The sequence below is a fragment of the Artibeus jamaicensis genome, unplaced genomic scaffold (genome assembly GCF_021234435.1).
Source record: "Artibeus jamaicensis isolate MK-2021 breed Jamaican fruit bat unplaced genomic scaffold, CSHL_Jam_final contig_548, whole genome shotgun sequence".
NCBI lineage: Eukaryota > Metazoa > Chordata > Mammalia > Chiroptera > Phyllostomidae > Artibeus > Artibeus jamaicensis.
In genome coordinates this window covers 3,104,628-3,130,633 of record NW_026521883.1, presented here as the reverse complement: position 1 = coordinate 3,130,633, position 26,006 = coordinate 3,104,628, and the positions used below count along the sequence as shown (strand labels likewise).

The 26,006-nt window shown below is 36.3% G+C and overlaps 1 protein-coding gene across 1 annotated transcript in view; it reads right to left on the bottom strand.

The window, feature by feature from the left end:
* Window positions 1-26,006, bottom strand: part of TXNDC16 (thioredoxin domain containing 16) — an 80,130-nt gene that overhangs the window by 32,098 nt on the left and 22,026 nt on the right. Inside the window, exons 6-13 of the mRNA XM_037155765.2 lie at window positions 20,795-20,916; window positions 17,109-17,199; window positions 8,739-8,889; window positions 5,571-5,737; window positions 5,151-5,208; window positions 3,567-3,690; window positions 2,038-2,181; window positions 1,463-1,522 (exon numbers count right to left, since the gene is read on the bottom strand). Of these exons, the coding sequence (XP_037011660.2) occupies window positions 1,463-1,522; window positions 2,038-2,181; window positions 3,567-3,690; window positions 5,151-5,208; window positions 5,571-5,737; window positions 8,739-8,889; window positions 17,109-17,199; window positions 20,795-20,916 (917 nt within the window). The remainder of the gene's footprint in view (window positions 1-1,462; window positions 1,523-2,037; window positions 2,182-3,566; window positions 3,691-5,150; window positions 5,209-5,570; window positions 5,738-8,738; window positions 8,890-17,108; window positions 17,200-20,794; window positions 20,917-26,006) is intronic.

Below are 26,006 nucleotides of genomic sequence, written 5' to 3'. Positions count from 1 at the left end.
AGGTCAGATAATCTCTTTACTTGGTCATTAATAGAAAAGAAGGTAAGGGAATCTTTTTCCATTGTCTTTTTTAAACTAACCAAATAGGCTAGGGAGATTATTCTATTATTCAGGGCATTATCCAATTACTATTTTACTATGGTTTGTATTTCACCACCCTTCTTTTCCTTTCTTCTAATAATTTTCCAATAAGCCTGATGAACCTGAAAAAAGAAACTTAAATCAAGGATAAATTGAAAGAGAATAATGGGATTTGCTTTAAAAAAAAAGATTAGGAATCAGAGTATCTAAAGACTTAATCACCTCTTCATTTGGGTAATAAAATAATCAAAAGCTGAATCAAATGTGATTAGAAAAATATTAGAGAAATGCTTCAAAAATGATTTTGAAAATCCTTGATGTTTTTATTACTATAGAACATGTTATATTTAGGGTTGACTTTCTGAAATCAATTTCTTGAGTTCACAAAAGTTCCCAATATATAAATAAGTCTGCATCAGTACACATTTTCCACTAAATAAAAGAAAATTTATGAAGCTCTACTATATTTGGTTATTCATTTATTCAACAATTATTAAAAATCAGGTATTTTGCAATGTAAGATAGTGCACTAAGTACAGTAAGCTCAGTATAAGGTGTATTACCTACCCATAATGAACTTACTAAATAATGAAATGACCTGTAAACTAGTGCCCCCCAAAACTAAATAGTGGATTCATTCCTATGGTAGCCAAGAATAAGCCTGTTTAACTATAATAGCTTCTATTTAAAGAAAAGCAACTGAAAAAAATCATATTATAGATATGAAGTATGACACATGAAAATGATGACAAAACATAATCCTGACCCACTCTCCCTCTCCGTGTCCTTCTGTGTGTACCTCTCTCTCACTAACAAACCTTTCTGTATCTTTCTTGGGATGGTAGCATAGGCATTTTGAGTTCAAGTTCACTCCTTGGATTCTTATTTTCCTACCACTGGGTCAGGTTTCACAGAACAGTTAAAATAAAAAGATCCATGAGGAGCCAACTATATAGCTTCAAGAACACTGAGATCCTGTGTCTTTTTGATTAGACTGTAAGACTGGGTCTTATCTGTCAAATGTATATTTAATAACATTTAGCACTTATTTAATACTATTTAATAGTAACTGGCACAGAGTAGGCACTCAATAAATGCTTCCTGAATGACTGAATTCAGCTAGGAAGGTTATGGATTAACTATGTGGCAGCAAGTACTTAATATATGGGCTCTGTACTTTCCACTAAAGACAGTTCCATGAAGACAATCAAAATGAATGCTTCTGAGCATTTTTAAAGATCATGGCTAATTAACCTGACCTTGCAGACAAAAACATAATAACCTGAAATTTTTGCAGTTTTCTTCCTCTTTAGCATGACAGTTTTACAAACGGCTACACCTCAGAATCAGGAAAATGAGCATGCACACCACAGTACAATACCTTTCAATTTTACTGCCAAATCAGTGTAGGAATGCAGAAATGCCATTGATACTGCCTGCCCTGCATTAAAAAAATTCAACAGATATTATAACATGCACATCTCCAAAGCACCCATAGTTTTATATAAGAAACATACAGATTTATGGGGGTTCCCAAAATTGCTATTTATTGTTCTAAACATTTAAGAAGGTTCCAAATGCAACTCATTTTCTGCATTCATATACTGCAAGGAATATAGTTGAATAGCTATTATTTGATGATAAAAGCAATACACTCCCTATAAACCTGTAAGTACTGTTAATATATTAAAATCATTATCTTGAATTACAATAATTTTTCTGAATTAATAAACTGAACATCTAAATTATTAGCCTTCAATTTCTAAGTCAGATATATAATCAGTTTTACAACCCCAGAACCAGCTAGAAGTAAATGTTCCATTATGTGCAGTCTACCTAAGACATCAGAAAGTTATAACATCTTATAACGTGCAATATACAGAATGCAAAAATAAAATTTGCCTACTTTAAATTTCCTAATATGTAATACAGTCTCCCCTGAAGATCCATACTCACAACCAGCATAGAAAAGCACTATGCTGTCAGAAGCCATTACTGTTGCATTAAATGTTTCTTCTGTTAGTTCCAATATGAGTTCCAAAGGTAACTGTCTCTTCCTATCTCTGGAAACACTTTCTGCCACTTCATCATCTTGAATTCCTAAAATGTTTGAAAAGAAATTAATTCATACACAAATGTACAACTAAAATATTTAAGCTCTTTTTGCAGGTATGGAAATTTGATATTTTATTAAAAACCTCTGAATTCACACTATTTTATTAGTTAAAAAGGCATGATGTTTAGAAAACTTTATAGTTCCCTGGCTTCCTATCCTAAATCACTCTGAGATGCCTCCTGACTCAAAAGGCTGTGTTTATTTAGCTTCCACTATACAATAAGCACTGTGATAGACACTAGGAGAAATAGTAAACAAAATGGATATAGTCTGTGACAAGATGGAGCTCTTATCTACAGAAAGGTCAGACAATAAATAACCTGGTTAAATGATATTACTGAATAAATATATATAATTATAAATTGTGATCAGTGTAAGAAGGAAAAAAGACACAATAAAAGATTATAACAAGGAGAGTTAGATTAGGAGACCCAAAGTCTTCCAGGTAGAGAATTAAGAAAAAAATGTGTGAGGCAAGAAGAGTAACTTATGCATATGCAAAGGCTCAGAGACATAAAATTACTTAGCATATACTAGGTATGAAAGGCAGGCAAAATTGATTGAAACAAGGTAAGCTGAAGAAATAAATGGTATGAGAAAATTCTAGGCTAGCAGTGGCTGGATCATAAGAAACCATATGAGCCAAGGATTTTGAATTTTACTCTGTGTGTATCAAGTTATGGTGAATTCTGAATATGTAAAGATGTACCATTAATTTAGACAGACAGACAAACTGACCAACCAACTGATCCATCCATCCATCCATCCACGCATATGGTAAAAAACACATTTTCAATTTATATATATTGTGTTGGAAGTTTGTGTAGATTGCATGCTAACAATGAAGGAGCACCTAACTTGATTACAGAGACAATTAAATTTTCCTAAAAGAACTGACACTAGCTGAATACTAAAAGAAAATAAAACTTAGGTGAGAAAAATTTGAGGACTTCTGGTCAAGATGGCAGCACAGGTAAATGCGGCTCACCTCGCACAACCACATCAAAATTACAACTAAGATATAGAACAACCATCACCCAGAACCATCAGAAATTGAGTTGAATGGAAGTCTAACAACTATGAAGTGAATGAAGCCACATCTGTCCAGACTGGTAGGAGGGGAGGAGATGTGGAAGGGGCTGGTTCCACATCCATATGTGGTGGATAAAAATTCAGGAAGGATATCTTGGGTGCAACGCATCCTTACATCTTTCAACTTGATAAAATGTAATTCAAAATAAATTTCTTCAAGTGTCTTCATAGTCTTGAATATGAATTCATTCCATAAGAAAGATAATTCATTGAAATTTCCCTGACCTAATGGATGCTGGGCAGGAATGGGTGGGGTGAGCATCACAAAACAGATTACCCATATCTGGACCTTCCACGTCATCATCTTCATCTTCTCCTGTTTCCTCAATGTCCATATTATTTTCTACATGAGATATTACTAAATCAACATCATGTAACACCAAAAATTCCACTGGCATTCCCTACAAATAATTAAAAAAAATAACTAAACTATAACAAAGCATTTTAATATAAAAATATTTTATTTGTTGATACTAAAATAAAGTTAAATCATTGAATTACAGTTTTAAACTAAATAAAACAAACAAGAAAGGAAAATTATCACTATGGTCACCATCAAAAGTATCCAAAGCGTACCTTACTTAAACATAGTGTATACACTGCTGAAAAAGATGGCAAAAAAGAGAAAGCGAAAGTCTTGCTTGCCAGACAGGAGGGGGATTGAAGGCTGGTAGTAAAAGGCTGAACTAAAGGATAGCTTGGGGAATACAGTCAATAATATTGTAATAACTATGTACAGTGCCAGGTGGGTACCTGAAATATTGGGGGGAACACTTTATAAAAGACATGATTGTCTAACCACTATGCTGTACACCTGAAACTAATGCAAAATAATATTGAATGTAAACTGTAATTAAAAAATAAAATTTAATAAAAGACTGTCTCGCTTGCTTCTTTTCACAATTATACTGGGTCTGAAACATTTCACACATACCAGTAAATTCTACTTCAATAAAAATGGTAATTTTTACCATATAAAATGGTAATCTAGACACTTTAATTGCAAACAGACCCAATCAAAATTATTTGAATACTACATAGATGCAATGACTATTATGACTATTCCAAAATGAGAAAACTGAGCTTAAAAAAGTTGATTCATTTATCTGGTCCCAGAACTAAAAGAAACAAAATCCAAGTCTTTTCCCTAGTATTTCTGCCATACACATAGGCAAAAGAACTTAAGTTTAAATTATCTGGTAGTTTATAAATGTATCAATCAATATTTTAGCATATGTATATAATATTTAGATTTTCAGAGTTAAACAGTTCTTTATAACTATGAAATTTTTTTAAGATTTAAGAAAAAAACACATCAATAGAAATGTACAAATTAAAAATAAATGGCCAATAAACCTTCTAAAGTTCAGTCTCACTAATAATCAAACACATGCAAATTAAAAACAAGAACTTTCTTTGCCTATTAAAACACATTTTTTTTTAGATTAATGCTCAGTATTGGCAAAGATGTATGAGAAACAAGGAATCCCAAACCCTTTCAGTAAAAGTACAACTCTTGTGGAGGGCAATTTGATAATGTATTTTAAAACCCTTAAAAATTTCACTTCTAAATATTTAGCCAAAGGAAGAAATCCATGATGTTCAAAACAGTATACAAAGGCAGGCATCATAGCACAATAATCACTGAATTTATATACATATTCACATATTACATATGAATATGCATATGAATATGGGAAAAGAGACAAAAGAAAAACAACCAAAATGTTAACAGCAATTGTGTTTGAATAGTGACAATTTATAGAATTTTTCTATAATAAGTATATATTACTGTATGGCCCCATGTATTAACTTTCTTTAAGTAATCAGACACTGTAGACCAATACATGAAATGACTAACCTCTTCTCTTTTGAGGACCACATTAGCTTGCTGAGGAATGTCCACTTCCAAAGAGTCCCTTTTCCAAAATGGAAATAAAAGTTTTATGTTGCTAATATGAAGGACAATAGTTATCCAGGATGTAAATCTAAAAAACAACTGTTAAGTTCTCATATTAAAAAACAAAAAAGTTTACGAAAAAAGATTAAAATTTTGTGAGTCAGAAATTTTACACATAAATACAGGCCAATTTTCTGGTCTCTACCTTCATTTAGAAAAATTTGAAGGTCTAAATTTTAAACAAGCTAAAAATATAGACTTTAGCTCAGCAACTTGTTCTGTTACATTTGAGTTTATTTCCAAGTGAACATATTACCACATTTAAATACAAGAAAAATATTAGTTTTACTAAATGTAGTGAATATTTCATGTTTAAGATACCTTAACAAGAGCAGAACTCCTGCTTTTCCCAGAAGACGCCAAGCCACCCATTCTGCGGTTCTTCTATCAGCTTCATAGGTAGCTTGTTGACTGACAATAAAAACCAGTGGTAATCCTAGCTGTAGATGAACAGTTGAAACTCGTTGAGGATCTTCGGCAACTTCAGTCTTCATTTGTAAAAAGAACAAAATGTGATCATACTATTCCAACATTTGGATTTAAACCCTGCTAATTCTTACTTAGTCATGAGTGTAAGTACAAGTCTGTGAAATAAATCCAGCATTACCAGAAATGGCCTCATGACTTCTAAGTTTAATGCTGCCAGTGTACCTACACAGTTTAAGAACTGTAAAACTAACAAATTTTATTAGGCATTAAACATAAAATTATAACCATAAGGAATAAGCATATTATAAAGAAAAAAATCAATCAATAAAAGTGGGGTACTGATAAAGAGATAGATTTTCAAAATAAATAGAACAGATAACTAAGAAATACATTCTTTCATGTTAGAATTTAACATATAATGACACGCTACAGAACAATGAGGAACATCGGAGTTAAGACAGAGGCTTGAACACACATCTAATTTTACTGTCTCCAGAAATCCCAGGAAAATTACAGCAGTAGGATTTTTTAGAAGACATACACCTACATATGTAAAGAAATGAAAACAGAAAAGGCAGCAAAATTTTTGATGCTGGAAAACATTTGTAGTCAGGATAACGGACTACCAAACAAAACGCTAAGCCACAAATGAAAGCTAAGAAACAATTCGATTTGAACTGCGGAAGAAATCCTAAAATTGCTCAGGAACTGTCAGTGCCTGGGATCTCTGGAACTGGAAAAGAAATAATGGAGGAGGAATGGCAGAAAGTCTTTTTTTAAAGGAGGAATAAGTAAAGGTTTTGGAGGAGCAGTTATACCCCTAGATTCCCCTCCCCAACTTCATAAGCATAGCCAACTGTCTCCCTCATACCAGGAGAAATCTGGGGGACTTCAGAAACAACCTGACAGTGTGAACAGCATGCCAAAAGCAGGGGAATTAAGTAATCAAATGCTGAGTTGCTCCCCAACCCCCTTCCCACTCAGTTCCAAGAATGCTAGCAGCCAGACTTCTGTCTTCCAGCAGAAGACTGGAAGATATTTTTCTGAGGCTCTTGAGGAACCCTGAGTCCACTATTCTGTGTTTCTTGGACTGCCCAACCTTTCTAGTCGGACACCAAGGTGAAGATTTTCAGCTTGGCTCTCCAAATGGGCACTGATTTCAAAATTACAATTACATAATTCCTACTAAGTATAACAAAGTGAAATAAAATCGGAGAATCTCCCTCTTCATTACCTACCTAAAATAAAAGTTGTTTTTTAAAACAGCAAGAGAAAAAATTATGAACAGAAATTTTAGGAAAGGGGCACAACTTCAAGTCATAATGTTGTAGCCAAAGAAGAAAACAGATTTTTAGTAAAGCTAGGGCTGAGTCCTAATCCTGCCCCAAGAGCAAAAACAGTATTGACAAGTAGACAAAAATCCTGAGAATACTTAGTATCTTAATATTGGAAGAAAAGGAAATGAGGCTGGAGAGAAATTGTGAAGAACTGATAGCTCTCTTTCAGGGCTCTATGCTCAAATGGGAGAGCAAAACAAATTCACAGGGTATTCTCCCCATTGAAATGAGATAAATGTTCCTTCTTCATCTGAAGGGAAAAGAAATATACCACTTTAAAAAAAAAAAAACTGTTTGAAGCCAAAGTCAAACCAAACCAAAAACTGACTCAAAGAACTCAGGAATGAGGCCACTAAAGTTGGGGGTGGGGAGTTCTGAATCTGTTTAAATGTAGAAGTGATAATTTTTTTTAAATTTTTATTTATTTTGGAGAGAGGGAAAGGGAGGGAGAAAAAGAGGGAGAGAAACATCAGTGTGTGGTTGCCTCTCACCTGGCCCCTACTGGGGACCTGGCCTGCAACCCAGGCATGTGCCCTGACTGGGAATTGGACTGGTGATCCTTTGGTTCACAGTCCATGCTCAATTCACTGAGCTATACCAGTCAGGGCAGAAGCAATAATTTTTTAAATGTGAGAATTGTTATTACAAAACACAATATAAATATCATAATCCTTAATAATGTAAAAATTAAAAAACTAACAATAATCATCAACAGGGTAAGACAATCTGGGATGCAAATAAATGAATGAAGTTAATTTTCTCATCTTTACAGCAAAGGGTGAGTCAATCCTATCTCAAATGAAAACATAGTTTTTAAAACAATGATTTAATTTCCTAATGTTTTTCATAATCTTTTATAACAGGACAATATTTCCTGAGGCCTCTAATGAAGACATGATTTATCAAAAGTTTCATAATCTCCCTAGTTTCATATAAATTTCTTTTTTAAATTTCTTTTTCTTCTATTAAATTCAAATAAGATTAAATATAACACTTCTTACCATAAAGTAGCATATGCAATATAATATATCCACTAATCTATTCATTCCTTCTATGGTGCATTTAGACCTCCCATGATGGTCCCCTCGCAGTTCATTTCAGAGGGATGGAATTATATAGCTTTAAACTTTCTTCTTTACTCTTTGCTCCACTGTTTGAATTATTTATAATATATATGCACCATTTTTATTTTAAAAAGGACATACTGAATGAAAAGGTCTACTGAAGGTTTTACAAATGCTCAGCACAACCCTTCAAACTTCCGGGGAGAGAGAAAAGTATGCTGGTCAACGACACCTACTGAGTCTCTGTAAAACTCATCTAGGCTAATACTAAGAAAGAAGGAACACCACAAATGCTCTTCTTCCAATACTTACCAACTTTTAAAACAGTAGTCAAAATATTCACAACAGGTCTTTTATTGACCATGATGTGGTCTTTGTGAGCTGAGAGTAGTCACAGTTCATTATAACCACCACAGAATATTTCTAATACACAGGCTATATTTGAGTTTTAATATATCAATACTTTAAGACATCAAATGATCATTTTATGACAAGTCTATCATCTCTTCTACCTTTAATAAGAAAATACTCCTAAATTCAAGACATATGTCCAAGGAAAGGGTAAAATATATAGCTTATCTAAGTTAAATGCATATCTGTGAATCAAAACAATAAATTTAATACACAGATTATCTAATATATTAAAATAAGGCACATACCAGAAGTGGTGCTTCCACTGACTTAATAAATCGATAAATGTTCAGGGTAGTCAATGGCTGCCCCATTAGTGTTCTTCTACATTGCTGGGTCAAGTCCAAGACTGGTTTACAATGAAAAAAGTAGAGATGTGCATATTGTATATCCTCCAATCTGCAAATTAAAAATCAGGGACAGACCCACTTGAAGTTCAATGTGTGATCATTCTACCATCCAAAAAGGCATAACAAATTTCTTTAAGTATCATGTTTTTGAATAAATGTTTTAGTAGAAGCCTAAAAGAGTATAACATTAAAATAAAATGGACCTAAGCTAAAGATATAGAATCTTAAAGAAAACCTTTAACTGTAATATTTTTAACAAACCACATATGTTGCATAAGCAATTTTTCCCCTGAATTCTTTCATATGGTAGCTTCTAAACTAGGTGATAGGCAGGTCTACCTCAGTTTTTTTAAAGGCTGTCACCTTGAGGACAATAAGATTATCCTTAAATATAGTTTCTTTTCTAGAAATTTACTAAATAAAACTCTGTAACACAAATTCTCTAGGTTTAATTTAAACCCAAATCTGTTTTGAATAAACTTTAGCCAACACATGCCTTAATATAGAAACCATGTGCCACTTTGTGGGAGTTTGTGAATTTGTATCTGAAATATTATAAAACTCAGCAAATATGGTATATAATTTGAGTTTTGGCATTCCCTTCAATATGAGAATTCAAAGATAAACTTATAGTAGGTAGGACTTGTCAAAATTAAAATAGCGTTTAAAAAATCTCTATATGGCATTAGAAGGGTTTGGCAAAATACTTCAAAATTTTATTTTTAAAATGTTATTTTAATTCTTGATACATGCTTAAACTTAGCTCCAAAGCTCACTGATTTCAAATTTAATTATAAAGCAATTTCTAATACATTCAATGATTAAAGAAACGATCACCATAAATGACCCTGAATAGCCCCAGCAATTTTGAAAAAGAAGAACAAAGTAGGAGGGATAACAATACCTAATAATCAAACTATATTACAAGGCCACTGTAATCAAAACAGTCTGGTACTAGCATAAGAACAGACGCATACATCAATGGAACAGAACAGAGAGCCCAGAAATAAACCCATGTCTGTATGGTCAATTAATACTTGACAAAAGGGGCAGAAGCATAAAATGAAATAAAAATAGCCTCTTCAACAAATGGTGTTGGGGATCTGGACAGCTGTACGCAAAATAATGAAACTTGACCTCCACCATACACAAAAATAAACTCAAGGTGGCTAAAGGACTTTAATATAAGTTGAGACTCCATAAAGTCCTAGAGGAGAACACAGGCAGGAAAATCTTAGATATTCCATGTAGCAATATTTTTACCCTTATGTCCCCTAGAGCAAGGAATATAAAGGAAATAATAAATAAATGGGGCCTCATCAAATAAAAAGCTTCTGCATGTCTCAAGAAAACATCAGCAAAATGCAAAAGGAACCAACTGTATGGGAAAACATATTTGCCTATATTTGCCTCGAACAAAGGTTTAATCTCTAAAATAGATAAAGAACTCACACGACTCTACTCCAGGAAGACAATCCAGTTAAAAAATGGGCAAAGGACCTGAGCAGACACTTCTCCAAGGAGGACACAGAAAGAGCCCAGAGACATATGAAAGGATACTCAGCATCACTAGCCATCAGACAAATGCAAATTAAAATCACAATGAGATACCACTTCGCACAGGTCAGAATGGCCATCATTAAATGAACAAACAAGTGCTGGCGAGGTTGTGGAAAAAAGGGAACCCTAGTACACTGTTGGTGGGAATACAGACTGGTACAACCACTGGGGAAAACATTGTGGAATTCCCTCAAAAAACTAAAAATGGAACTGCTTTTTGACTTGACAATTCCACTGTTGGGACTACACCCAAGAATCCTGAAACACCAATTGAAAAGAACTTATACACCCCAAAGTTCATAGCAGCACAATTTATAATAGCCAAGTGCTAGAGGCTGCTAAGTGCCCATCAGTAAATGAGTGGCTCAAAAAACTATGGTACATTTATACAATGGAATACTACGCAGCAGAAAGAAAGCAGCAGCTCCTACCCTTTACGACAGCATGAAAGGAACTAGACAGCATTATGCTAAGTGAAATAAGCCAGGCAGAAAAAGACAAATACCATATGATCTCACCTATAAGTGGAACCTAATCAACAAAACAAACAAGCAAGCAAAAATATAACCAGAGACATTGAAATAAAGAACAAACTGATAGTAACCAGAGAGCGGGGAGAGGGATAACAGGGGAAAGTAGGGGAAGGAACATATATAAAGGAAACATGAACAATGCCAAAGAAGGGTAGGACTGAGTGTGGGAGGTTGGGGGAGAGTCATGGGGGGTAGATAGAAACAACTATACTTGAACAACAATTAAAAAAATAAATAAATATCAACAACAACAACAAAAGAAAGATGATCACACAAAGATTTACTGAATGCCTACTGTATACTATGCCCTGTGCTAAAATACAAAAGATTAAGATGAATAAGACAATTCAAATCCATGAAGGGCTTAAACTAAAGGAGATATATTTAGTAAAACAATTAAAATGTAGTTTTTAAGTGCCATAATAAACAAAGTGCTATGAGAAACAGAGAAATACTTAATATTGCCTCAAGTTGAGGAGGGGAAAGAAAGAAGGGATTCAGGAAGATCACAGCAAGGGAGACAAAGAATACTCTAAGAAGATAAAACAAATGGGTATTTCAGACAAAAACAGTATAGCCAGGCACAGAGTGCTTAAGTTTTTGAGGGGGCCCCTTAATAGTCACATATTGAAAAGTAAGTGTTGAGAATAGGAGGACCTTGCTGAGGCTAGAATTCATATCACAACTCCTGAAATAATGTTGAAAAGAAATTTAATCAGGGATCATTTGGTTACAGATAACAGAAACCAAAAAGAGGGATGGGGAGAAACACCTACTGGAAGTTTAGAAGAGTATCTCACTGAATACAGGGAAATCTAAAATAACTGGATCAGAGAGTAAATGTAGAGATCTGAATAGCAAGAGTTCTGAGACCTCCATTTTACCATTAAGTTTGCCTTCAACTCCCAACCTGCTATAAAGACAACTCTCTGGTTTACTTCAATATGGGCAAAACATTTCTGTGAGCAAGAGAGCCACCACACTGTATGATCATTTTTCTATGCCCAATTCTAAGTTTCTTGGAGAGGAGATCACATTTGCTCAAATAAACTGATGGACTGATTGGTCCTAGGTCAGCTGGCTGCCTCTAATTTAATAGAATGTGATATGTATGGGGTAAGGGTAACATCCTTCTTGGTCTATACACAGATTCTTTAAGCAGGGAATACAGGGAGGTAGCAGAAAGTACTGGTGTCTCTATGGCATGTTACCTCTTTTACTACCTGTCAAAATACCCCTTCTTAACCAACCTACAATTTCAAGTATAATAAGGTCCAACATTATATAACAATTGGTATACTAGCCTCATTGACTGCTACAGCCCCAGCAACTGGAACAGTTCTTAGCACACAGAAGGTATTCAATAAATATTTGTTAAATGAAAGAATGAACACGTGAAAGAAAAAAAGGCATTCTCTTCTCCCTCATCAGGAGACAGTCTAAAGTTATAGTCAACTACTTCACCCAGAGGTGGTGTAACTGGACTACTGTATTCTGAACCCAGAGTCCTTCCCTGTCACATCAGGTCCAGGTAGGACTCCTCACCACCTTATTATTCATGAATAAATGAGAACTCAAATATCTCCAATATTTCATATACTCAAAAGTATACCCAAATAGGATAACTGTATGTTTTTAATTCCCATTTTTAAGTGGAGAAAAGCAAATATTCTTTCAGAACACTACTGTGTCTAGTCATAGGTCAGAATAAAAAAAATATATAGCATACCTCGAAGAGGATTTTTAAAGTAAATAATAGGACTTATACATACCCTGCCAATAAATAACCACCCCTTGTGTTTTAAGCATGTCACCATTATTTGCAATTATTCATTACATGGAAAACAAGCTGGTAATACAAGAGAAAGTACAAACAATTAACCCTGAGAGAAACTGTGGGGCCACTGGAGAATCACCATGGCTGGAGAATAACAAGGCTTTCCCTGCTCCCGGGTGGGAAACTGGCAGCTGGGAGTAGCAGAGCAGCTGGATGAATGACTGCTTATTGTAGCTTGAGACTCAATGACTACTCGCAGTAAAGGTTTATGATACTATCAGCAAAAATCTCAAATTGTTCAAAATCTTGATTCTTATATGAGTAGTAAACATGCGTCAAGGTTTTATTTAACTCATTGACAAGGGGTCCAGCAGAATGACAGTTCAGTAAGAGACGAGTGGAAAAGGAATGCTGGCTGTCATACAGATCACGATAAATGCACAACTTCTCTGTGCTGGAACTTCATTTTCTGCCAACCCATTCTCCACCCCCTTACATCATTTAACTTTATCAGTCTCCTATGCACTGAATTTAGAGAGTTGTAAAATGTCTGGGACTTAATTACTTGTGTGTGGTGTATCAAATAATTACTATTTTCTTTTCTTTTTCAAGTCTTTTTTTAAAATTTTTATTTATCTTTAGAAGGGAAGGGAAGGGAAGGAGAGAAAGAGAGAAATATCAGTGTAAGGTTGCTTCTGGTGCATCCCCTGCTGGGAACTGGCCTGCAACCCAGGCATGTGCCCTGACGGAGAATCGAACCGTGATCTTCTGGTTCGCAGGCCCATGCTCAATTCACTGAGCTACAACAGCCAGAGCTCTTTTTCAAGTCATTTTTTATTGAATGTACTGGGGTGACATTGGTTAACAAAATGATGTACGTTTCAGGTGTGATCTAGGGATTTCAACATTTGCTGGGGCTCACACTTGGCTGAGTCCTAACTATGGGGAGTTGGGAGCTCAGCAGTGAACAAGGAGACTGGGACCTGTCCTGTATTTGCCCCAAGATGCAGAGCATGAACACCCAGTCCCTTGTCCAGTCTATCAGCTCCAGTCCACATGCCTTACATCAAAATCAGGAGACCAAGGCTACTAGAGAGGGTACTACTCCCCAGGGAAAGGTCAATCCTCCCACCAAAGACAAAGCCACACCAACATCAAGCCTATACCAAGCCCCTCATTTCCTACCAATACACTGTGAGTTGTTTACATCCAGTCTGTTGTCAGCCACCACTGAGCTTCACAGCTACAGGGCTTCTGCATGGCGCAAACCTTGGCAGGAAGTCAGAAGTGGCACTTAGTAACCGACTCAGTGAAGAGGACTGCAGTCCTCTTTCCATACTTCTGACCATGGTAAGGAGCAAGTCTCACTTTGATGTCAGTGTCTGAAATCCTTCCCGGAAGTGGGCTAATCTCTCTTGAACAAAATCATCAGGATTTAGGGTCCAGAACCTTTGGCAGGTAACAGTATTCGGGGGTCTGGCAGAAGTAACGCCTGCTTGAGTGTGGTTGGTAGGGTAATAATATGGGTGTAATAATTTATAGTTTTCATTTGAACATTTTACCTAAGTCATATGGTGTGTTTGAATGTGATATTATATTACGGAACTACATGCTTTTAACTTTGTAATGAAAAGGGGGCATTATTTGTGTCAGACCCTGTATGATTAAAATTTAGTATCATTTTCATGGCATTTTAGAATTAACTTATTTCTGTATTCCAGTTTTATTTATGTTTACTGATAACAGTATTTAATGATTCCTGACAGGATGTGGTTAGGATCAAAGACGGTGATATATGTTTCAGGATTCAGTGACAGGGCTGGGAGTTACAGTTTGAATCATGGCTCTGCCACCGTCTTGGAAAAAATAAAACTTTTTGACCTGCACTTTTTCCTAAGGAAAATGGAAATGCAGGCTGAGATGCTCCTTTGCCCCCAAAACAAGGATTTAAAAATTGCCATTTGTCCAGCACACCCACAGTACAAGTAAAAGGTCTAAGCACCAATACTCACAAGCAAAGCACAAGACAAAATCACAACAAAGCTGGCTGTTTCATCTCCTGGTTTTAGAAACTGGTCATAGGCCACCTAGGTGAGAAAGTTAGTCTCACTCTGTACATTTAGTTTTTAAAGTATGATTACCATAACCTAGCTAACTGTCAGTTAACATGTTCCTTTCCATAGGATTCTGTGTTTTAAAGGTTTCCGAAGTATAACATAACCAGAATGTATGATTCCCTATAGATTTCAAGGTCAGAAAATGTTTTATTATTCCAACTCACTTTAACATCACTATTAATACACAAATGGTAAAAGGAGGTTGTTCTGCAAAAAGTTTCTCTGTAAAATCCAAAGCCATACCAATGTTAATCTCTAGCTTGGTACTGCTTATATAAAATGTTACCATTTAGGGGAAACTGGACAAAGGGTACAAAGGGTGCCCTGTATTATTTTTCCAGTTTACTCTGTAAATTATTTCAAAGTAGTTATTTCAAAGTAAATTAAAATAAAAATGCTACTCATGAAAATTAGAGTATAAACACTGCAGCTTAAAATTAAAAACAAAAATCTGAATGGTTTTAGAAGAGCCTGGAAATCACCTGTCAGAACTAATGCCTTGCTCAAGGGGGGCCACAAGGCCCAATAAAAGAAGCTTACTTACTTACGTATAAAGCCCATTACTAACCCTGGCAGTGATTAACATTATATGGTCTTGTCGCTTCTGCTCTCCCCAACTCCTACACCAAAAAGGCTCTAAATTAAGCTCTGGCTGGCGTGGCTCAGTGGATTGAGCGCTGGCCTGTGAACCAAAAAGGCTGAGTTAGCTTCAGCGTTGGGAAAATGTGAGAGGGAGGAAGACTCCCTAGTTTTGTGAAAACCCAGCGAGGACATTCTGCATATAACTTATTTCAGTCACGCTGCACCTGAGGCTCACTTACACCAACTGCACGAGTTCCGGGCAACTAGTCTGCCAGCACTCGGAGCTGGGTCCGGATCCAGGCCTCACTGGGTTTCATCTCGGGCCCTCCCCATCAGCCTGGCTCAGGGCCAGCTTGTTCTTCTTTTTATTCTGCAAGACCTGCTCCTCCCATAGCGCCTGATCCACCTGATCCACCTGATCATCGGTGAGCACGAAGGGCTGAAACTTCTCATCAAAGAGCCACTCACTGGCTTCCGAATGCAGCTGATGGGCCCCGAAGACAATGCGCAAATGTGCTAGCAGGTGAAGGAACTCGTCGTCGTCGTCGTCGATGTCGTACTCACGCATCCGAGCCCCCAGCACCCACCAGCGGCCCACGAAGCCACGTCCAAGATCCGGCCTGGGAACTCCGCCCAACGGGGCTGCAGATAGCTGCAGTGGGCCTGGTAAAGGCTGGACTGGGCGTCGTAGGGAGCCTCATACACCAATGAGCAGAGGCCTAGACTCACGTGGCACAGTCGCCCTTGGCCCCACAGCCAGAGCAGCTGCTGCACACAAGCTTCCGAGTCGCGTTGCGGTTTTGTGTGGAGGGTGCCAGCAGCAGCAAGGTCCCAGACTTCGAGCAGCGCCTCCTCGAAGGCCTGCTTGCTGGTCGCTGCGCCAAAGCCTACGTACACAGTGGCACAGCAGGGCCGGGCCACACCAAGCCTTCGCGTGGTCCCGGAGCAGTGCGCAAGCCCAGGCACCCGACCTCGCCCACTCGCCTGGCTGCCGAGTCCCCTCTAATTACTATTTTCTAACAAAACAGTCGGCAAGATGCAAAAACTAGCGAGGTATAAAAGGGTCACATGATCACCATTTGGCCCTGCTTTGGATTAATTTTCCTGAATATTTTAAAGCCAAAAAGAACATTTTAAAGTCTTTAAAATGCACTGGCCATTCCTTGTGTCCCTAAATACTAAAAAGAAAAACTTTAAGCCTATGGAACCCAGACAACAGTCAAAAGAAGGCCTCTACCTAAAATTGTAAGCTAGGAAGTAGACAAAAAAAGTAAACATCTAAAACATTCTATTCAAAAAGCTGTACTTTATATACTTAAGATTATGAGAAAGTAAGTTATAGAATCCTCAGAAAGACTTTGTGGAGCTTAATTATGAAAGCTGTTATTTTATCACCTATCTCATCGCTGTGGACAATCCATTCCTGAATACACTTGGACTCTCATAGGATCACATCTTGTGTCTTACCCATATTGTCTTCATTCACCTTAGTCTAACATCACTTCTACATATTTAAATTCATTTTCAGACAGTAGTACAGTGGATAATAGTAATGAAGGTGATTTCAGATTTCATTTATATGTTCACATCTGCTTACAATTTCTCTTAAGTCCATGCTGTGAGAGTATAATGGAAATGATAAATACCTACTGTGAAATAAATAAACTTAAAATTGTTGACATATGCCACTTATACATACCCAATACTTTCCAAAAGGGCAATTTCTGTGGTTAGGACAAATTGGTATGTGTTCCCATACACAAAAGCAGCTTCCATGACTGCCCTGTGCTCTGAAGAAGTAAGAGAGTTGGGAGAGAGGAGGAGTTAGTTTGTGTGACTCTATATAAACTTCTGTTCTCTAGATTGCCCTACAACCTTTTATGCTCTACTTCATTTTTATTTTATTTTATTATTTATTTTATTTTTAATTTTATTTTAATTGTTGTTCAAGTACAGTTTTCTGTCTTTTACTCCCACCCCAGCTCACCACCCCCCTAGTTTTTGTCCATGTGTCCTTTATACATATGCTCTATTACATTTAAAGACAAATCCTTTGTAGGGATCCCGCTTGGGAAAATGCAAGCAGTTAAAGAAATTATGAAAAGCCTGCTCTTCATAATTCAAAGTAAGAGGAGAATTAAGGAGCAGAAAAAGAGTTATATTTGACAATGTAACATGAAAAAATCTGTGAGAGCTTCTTCCTAGTAGAAGGGAAGAGAATACGAATCCACCATACAACTTTTACATGTTACATATCTGTATTGTTTCTTGGCTAAGTTTTTTTTGTAATCAAACTTATTCTTGAATATAGTTTAAAGAGAAAACTATCATTCCTCAGGCATGTTAAGAAAAAGAGTTTCTCTACCTTCCACCCTATTTCCAATTTCCAAGGAACAACTACTTTCAACTCTTTTATTGTTTCTTTAGATATTTACCTCTAAGTCTCTAACTTAGATTGTTATATTCTTATTTTCTAATTTTTTTGTTAGTCTTATCTACTGATTTCCCACAGGAGAAAATGATAAATTAGCTCTTTTTTCCAAAACTCCACAAATATACACATTTCTATCCCCTCAATTTTCCCAATATAGTTCTAATTTTTATTAAATCAATAGTCATTGTTTATATTGTTATGAGTCAGTAAATACTATTTACAAATGAGCCATACAGTAGAAAATGAACACTTTTCCTTTACTGAACTCTTTTCACTATAGTTATATGTTGGGAACCACTCTGCCTGGTTTCAGACGTTATAACTGCCCCCCATGGCTAAGGCTGAGTGTGACCTCCAGACTTAAAGCCACTAAGGAGACAAAGTTTATCCCTTGCAGGGACACTGCTTCTGCTTCATCCCCTGCCCCCAACGCTTGGTCAGTTAGTCAGAGACCAGTACGACCCCTCAGGGGGGGCAACCTAAGCCAGACATGATCACTTGGGAGGCTTTCAAGGAAGGACTTGGGGGTTGCAGCAAAGAGGGAGTGATGGACCCTCGCCCCCCCCCCCCAGCTATTCTAACATAGCCTGAGTCCCCATGTCGTCTGGGAGAAGTGCTTCCTGGCTCTAATCCACTTAAGCCTAAAAACCTATGACTGGGAAGGCGGTGCAGCCCTTTGTGGGCTAGAGAGGGTCCCAGGTGATTGGGTATAAGAAAGAATTCCTAAAGTCCTGTGAAGCCCACTTTGCTAAAAGTACTTTCATTCATATGATAAGGGTCCAAGCAGGAAATGAGTATATCTCCCAATGTTTTTGCAACCCCCTTACCTGACAGATACTGACTCAGATTAAGCCCTCAGATTTCTCTGAATTGTTATCTATTATTTGATCCTTGCTGCCTGACATTGATTGATGAGCTTTACTTGTATTCCTGTGTATTACAACCTAATAAAAGCTGTTGAAGAAGAGGTTCTTGGTCCTTCTCCTCTGAGAGACTGACCACCTCTCCTCCCCAAGCAGATCATGTCTTGGTAGTTTCACTTTCATCTGTGGTGGACAGGGGGACTTGCTGCAGGCAAAGTTGCCCCTACAGTTATACCTATTTTTTCTTTATTTTTGTATATATTTATTACTAATTTATTCCTAAATTCTTGCACAACTGCCTAACCTTAACACTTCAAATATATCAAGTATACCATCTATTCCCTCTTCTGCAGAAATGCCCTATATAAACCATTGCTACTTTACCTGCTATGCAACTTTCATCCTAAGAACTCACTTCATCATCATCCCAGGGATCTGTTATTCTCTCTCATGTATTAGCTCCATTGGCCTGTTACCCATGTCTTCTTGACTGATTTGCCCCCCCCATTCCCATTCTCTAGCACTTCCTATGAGAGGAAATATGGAATACACATTTTTTTGCAAGTTTGCACTTCTGGAACTGTCTTTATTCTACTTTCATATAACTATAGTTGTCTGCTTATAGAATTCAATGTTTGAATCATTTTCCTGAGAATTTTAGTTTTCAGGGCTGCAACTGAGAAGTCCAATGCCATTTTGATTCTTGATCCTTCAACTGCAAACTTTTTTCTTTCTGGAATATTTGAGAATAATTTTTGTTCCCAATATTCTGAAATTTCCAAATGAGATGGTCTGGTGTAGATCTACATGCATCCACTATGCTGGGACTTGATAGGTTCTTTCTATTTGGAAGCTTGAATCCTTTGGTTCTGGGAAGTTTTCTTGAAGTGCTTCATTGAAGATTTCTTCCTTTTCATACTTTATTTTCCCCCTTTTCCTCACTATCCTTTCAAGGCAGTTACCTTCCCCTCCACTACCTAATCTTGTACCACTTGCATCACATATCATCAAATTATTCCACTCACCATGCTGCCTTGCTGGAGTCATTTACCTCCCCAGCTAGGGCCACTCTCCCTCATTACAAAAAGATTTTACCTTCTGTCACATTGTCGCTTTCCCCAATACCACTTCTGTCACAATCCTTGGTGATTTTATTATCCCCATAGATGGTCCTTTCAAAATCCTTGGCCTTGCCTATAGACTCCAATGATGTTTCTTTAATCCTACCTTTACCACTCAGTGCTCTGGTCCCACTGCAGGCCTTTAATTAGCAATTACTGCAAACTCCTCCATAATTTCAATGTCTAGCACGATCCCTCTCCACCCCCATTCCTCCATCTGACTAGGTCACTCAGTCTGGTACAGAACTCTAACCCTTCAGGACCTATAATGCTACCCACTTTTCACTGTCAGTCACCCCCTCAAATCCTCTCTTTTCTCTTAACTCAGCTTAAATTCCATAGTCAATCTTTATAATCACTCCCCTGCCCATTTGGCCTAAACACAATCCAGGTTAAATCAAACATAATGCCTATTCTGTACTTACAAATTGATTCTATCAAAGTTAGACTTTTGAAATATCAAGAAAAATATCTCATAAACAGCAAATACCAAAATACCTAAAAAGAAAGCTAGTGAGTCAACAACATTTACCAAATGCTATAAACTACTACACCAGGTACCATGAGGGCTATAAAGAAATAAAAAATAATAACAGCTAACACAGAGTACATATTACATGCCAGAAATTATTTTAATTATTCAAGCTCATCTGGTCCTTACAATAACACTAAGAGGTAGGCACTTTTTTTTTCACCATCTTAGTGAATAAGAAGCAGCCTAAGTAAGTTGTCCAAGGTCATACTCTAAGTAATTAATGGAGCAAGGGGTCTAATCTAGGCAGTCTGGCTCCAGAGTTCAATTCAACCACTATGTTATGCTGCCAGCTGAAAACAAAACATAATAGTAAAGATGCTTTACATTTATTTTAAAATATTAAGACTGTGGTCAAAATACACTATTTTAAGTCTTTAATATACTCACACAAGTACAGACATAGCAAAGATTAAAGTAAAAGTTAATAAATACCTGGTGTTCCAATGGCTCTTACATATGAAAATACAATGTTTGCTTTTCCTTTCAGAGCATTTTCTATATTCTGAAGGTTTTCCAGGGTGGTAATATATTTTACTTCATTAAAAAGTAGGGCACTAAAATAAACAGAGATGTAATTAGAAAAAACTGTATGAACTTAGTTATTTAATACATATTTGTTAAGTACAGTAGTACCACAGTACTCGTCATTAATTCATTCCAGAACTCATGATGAGTGTCGAAACCAATGAGTACCCAACTGTTTGCGAGCGACCATGAGACTGATACTTCAGACCTGTTTCATCATGCGAGAGGGGCGCCGAGTGGCGAGTAAGCACTGAGTGCTAAAACATTTTTTTCTCATCAAAATGCTATCAGTACAGGGTTTGATGAGTTCTGAAGATGAGTATCCAGGTATAACTGTAAATTAAAGAACCTACTAATAAAATTTAGTGAGAAACTACACATCTTATTTATTTATTCTTAATTTAGTGATTTTAGCGGGGGGGGGAGTGGTAGTGGGGGAGAGAGACAGACATCAATTTGTAGTTCCATTTATTTATACTCTCATTGGTTGATTCTTGTATGTGCCCTGACTGGGGATTGAACCCATAACCTTGGCTTACTGGGATGACTCTCCAACCAGCTGAGCTACCCAGCCAGTGCAAGAACTTAAGCATTTTAACACTAAACTAAAATCACTCTCCAAATCATTAGTCTGTCCCTAAGAGCATCAACCAGGGACAGTTGTGAGTAGTGGTGCTCATTCTCCATCACAACCACCTCAACGAATTTAAGCTGTATTCACTAACATCCTAGGCTGGTCAAATAATCCCTTACAGTTAGTTTTCTCAACTTGAATACATTTGATCCCTTCACACACTTAAAATGCAGGCTTCTTTCCATGGCCTACAAGGCCCTGGATGATCTAGACCTTGCCTACTTCTCCAACCTCACTTTGTTCTACCATTCCGCATGTATACCATACTTCAGGCTCACCTCAGGCCTTTGCAAGCACAATTCTGTTTGCTGAAAGCTACTCCCTTGCTCCTTCTCAGACATCTGGTCTTTCAGAAGCCTTCTCTATTGGTCCTATGTAAATAGGTCTGTAGCATTTTTCTCTTTCATTTTACATTATTTGATTCCTTCCTAGTATTTAGCACAATTTACAAATATTTATATACTTATATACTGGTTTATTCCTTCTCTCATTAAACTGTTACCTTCCTGAAGCAGGTACCTTGCACATTTTACCACTATTTCTGTAATAACTTAAAATAGAGCATAGTATATAGTAAATAATAAATATTCATTGAATGAATAAAAGAGTAGAGTAGAAATTATTTATTCCCATTCTTCACTTGAAAACACTGAAAACAAGTTCAAAACACTGAAAAGCTTACTTAGTTGACAACATTTACTGAATGAAGGAGCCAGGAACAGAACACAAAACAGGGCTTATTCCTAGTTCAGTAATCTTTCTACTCGACCACAATTCTTCCAAATCATCTTTTCAGTGTGTTAGACTAACTAATTATATTTCTTCATCCAAAAGAATCTTTATTAATGTTCTACTTCTATATAAGTTCTCTAATAACTCACTTCACTTTTCTGTGTGCATGTACATGTATTTTTCTTAGGCAAACTTTAAGGATTCTTGAAAGTCATTCCAAGTCCACATGCTTGAGCAAAGGTTTATTCAGCGGTCTCCAACAAATTAGTCAAGTATTGTTTTCCTATAATGGAAAACATGGGACTTTTTGCTAATACTGCAGTTCTTAAACTCTTTGGTCTCAAGATACCTTAACAGCTCTAAAAACAGCTCCTCAAAGAGCTTTTCTTTATGTAGGTTACATCTATCAATAGTTGCCAAAATAGAAATTAAAACGGGAATTTTTAAATGTTTATTAATTCTTTTTAAAACCATAATAAACACCATAGTATGTTAATATAAATAATACTTTCTCCTAAGAAAAGCAATTTTTCAAAACAAAAGAAAAACAGTGAAAAGAGTGGCATTGTTTTACATTTCTGCAAATCTCCTTCATATTAAACTAAACAAAAGACAGCTGGATTCTCATAGCTGCTTTTGCATTCAATCTGTTCTGACATCACACAACACATCACTAGCCTGTGGAAACTGCACTCTTAAAAGAATAAAAGTGGAAAAAGGTAAAGAATGTGTTAATATCATTAGAAAAGTATTGTGATTGCATGAACACCCTGAAAGTACTGCTCTAAATTACAATGGCTTAAATAGTGACTTATTAAAGATTTCTTCAACTTTTTAAAAGAAAAGTAAAATGTGACCTACTACAATTCCCAGGGTTCTTGTTTTGTTTTTTAAAGAAATATTTACAGAGTAGTGCTCACTATATGTGAGGTATTGTCACAGGATTTCATTTAAATCCTCAACAATAATCTTGGAACATTCTTTTTTAACACATGCATGCAGGTAACAGTTTGAGGGATTAAATAATCTGCCCCAGATCATGTGGTAGTCACTGGTAGAGCTGACACTAAGCTGGCCTTCTGACACTAAAGCCAGGACCTGTAAACTGCATTATTACTGACCACTCTTGTAAATGGGAAACCAGGCAGAAAGGCAGGCAATGAAGGAGTGGCAGGGGAGTCTCAGTGACAATTCAGGCTATTGGTGGCTTATATATTTTGGCTAACAAGTCCAGAATTACTCTTGAGTTACTTCAAAACAGTTGGTTGGTGCCATCTAGTAAACTTAATGGACTTCCACGTAAATTCTAGCCTTGGAAATTATACCCACCCTTTAACTTTTATTGCACTAGCCCTAATGTATGTGCTTGGAAAATCAGATCTGGGAAAAGAAATCTCCCGAACCTTTTTTCTCAAATAAGCACTGGCAAATATAAATTAATAAAAGCCAACATTTTGGGGGCACTTGCCCCATGTCAGGCATAGTACTAAACATTTTATAGTACTGGCAGTTAATCAGATTTCAGACTCCTCCTCTCTTTTGCTTTGAGAACTCCCAGTTTTCTAAGTCTTTGTGGTAAGCAGAGGCCTCCTCATATAAGAGGAATGAATCCCCTCATAAAATCTAATATTATGATAAACTTCTTTCCCAACTTCTCTGCTGCAAGGCACAGCTATACGACCCAGAATCACTTGTCTGACATTTTGGACAAGGAGCTAGTGATACAAAGAATTGGGGACAAAGCGGAATTATTTCAAGAGGCAGCAGCAGCAACAGTCAGCTCCAAGGCAGCAGTGAGAACAGTACTGATGACAGCCCCAGAACAGGAGATGCAAGCTCTCTCACCCAATACCTTGGCAATGCAGCCATCCCCTCCAGACTAGTTCTGTGTCATGAACTTGACTATATTTCAGAGCTGTATAAATTGAGTCCAGTTCTCCAGCTCTTCTAACAAGTCAGATATATCTGCTCCAAATCCTTTTCTGCTTAAGCCAGTCAGACCCAGATTTTAGGGTTATAACTAAGAATACTCAGCAATGCACTGTTTTAATTTTCATGGCAACCATCTGAGAGTAGTGCCATCCTGAACTCCATTTTACAGATAAGCCCACGGGGCTTAGAGAGGTTACCTTGCCTAATGTCCCAAAGCTCATTAAGTGGACATTATCCATGAGGTAATATAAACCAAAACTATTGATATTCTACCTACTGATCTCTATGATTTTCCCCAATGGCTTCCTAACTTTATTTTTTAATGTTAACTTCCAGAATACAGGCATACCTAGGGATCTTTAGGATCCTTTCCACAAACCTGCTACTTCACTCCAGTTTCAAGGAGGAAAAATACTGACAGAAATGGGTTAAAGAAGAAATCTGTCTTGGGATTTTCTTTTCTTGTCCTAATGATGCAGTAAAATTTCTCATGCATTCTACAATATGAATATTATTACTACATTCTAATTACTGTTGTTTTGTTTTTCCAGTGTTATTCTAAATAACAAAAATTCAGTAAGGTAGAAGGACACAAATTTAATAGAAAGAAATCAATATCTTTCATATACATATATGTATATATTATACATATAAGTATGTTATATATCTACATTTTTATATTAAAATAGATGTGTTAGAAGACAATGTAAGAAACACCTATTTATAATAGAAACAAAAAAGACAAAATACCTTGTAATAAGTTTAAGTGTCTAGGCATATATGAAGAAAGCATTAAAATATTACTAAAAGACACAAAAGAAATTGGAACAAATAAAAAGACTTCAGGTTCTGGGATGGTAAGATTTACTATAAAATGTCAACTGTCCCTAAAATAACTTACAAATTTGATGCTAGTAGGATTTAGTCAGAGAGGGGAATAAATTGGACAAGTTAATTTTTAATGTTATCTGTAAATGAAACAAGCAATTCTTTTTTTAGTTACAAAATTAATTTTATTTTATTTTTTCCTTTTTTAAATTGTTTTTCAAGTACACTTGTCTCCAATTTTCCCCCACCCCATTCGTCTGTGCCTCCCATCCTCAATCCTACCCCCTTTGACTTTGTCTATGTGTCCTTTATACATGGTCCTCAATGACCTTTCCCCTACTTTCCCCATTATAATTCTTAAAAGAGAAATATGAAGGAGCCTGGATCTTTCAGGTATTATAAAACCTCAATAACTAAAGCAATGGTACTAGTATACAAATGGATAATTGAAATATGAAGTTAAAACATAGACCCAAATATATATATGAGTGATCAGTATAAATAATGGCATTTTGAATAGTGAAGACATTCATTAATCTCAGTTGTGTTGGGACAACTATACTGTAGCCATTGGCTCTTATACAGCTAAATCCATCCCTCATACCATTCACCAAGTTAAATTCCAAACAGATCAAAGATTTAAATAGAAAACTGAAACCATGAAAACACTAAGAAATACACCTACAGAAATAAGTGTCTGACCTTTGACAAGGGAGAAAAGCCACTTAGTGGAGAAAGGGTGTTAAAACAACTGGACATCACATGCAAAAAAGTAAATCCAGACACTAACTTCACAACTTCCACAAAAATTAACTCAAATGGATCACAGGCCTAAATGTAAAATGTACAACTATAAATCTTCTAGAAGATAACATGAAAGAAAATAGGTAGCCTTGGGTATAGCGATGATTTAGATACACCACCAAAAGCATAGGGAAAAAATGTTCAGTTAGAGTTCATTATTATTAAAACTTTTGCTATACAGAAGAAACT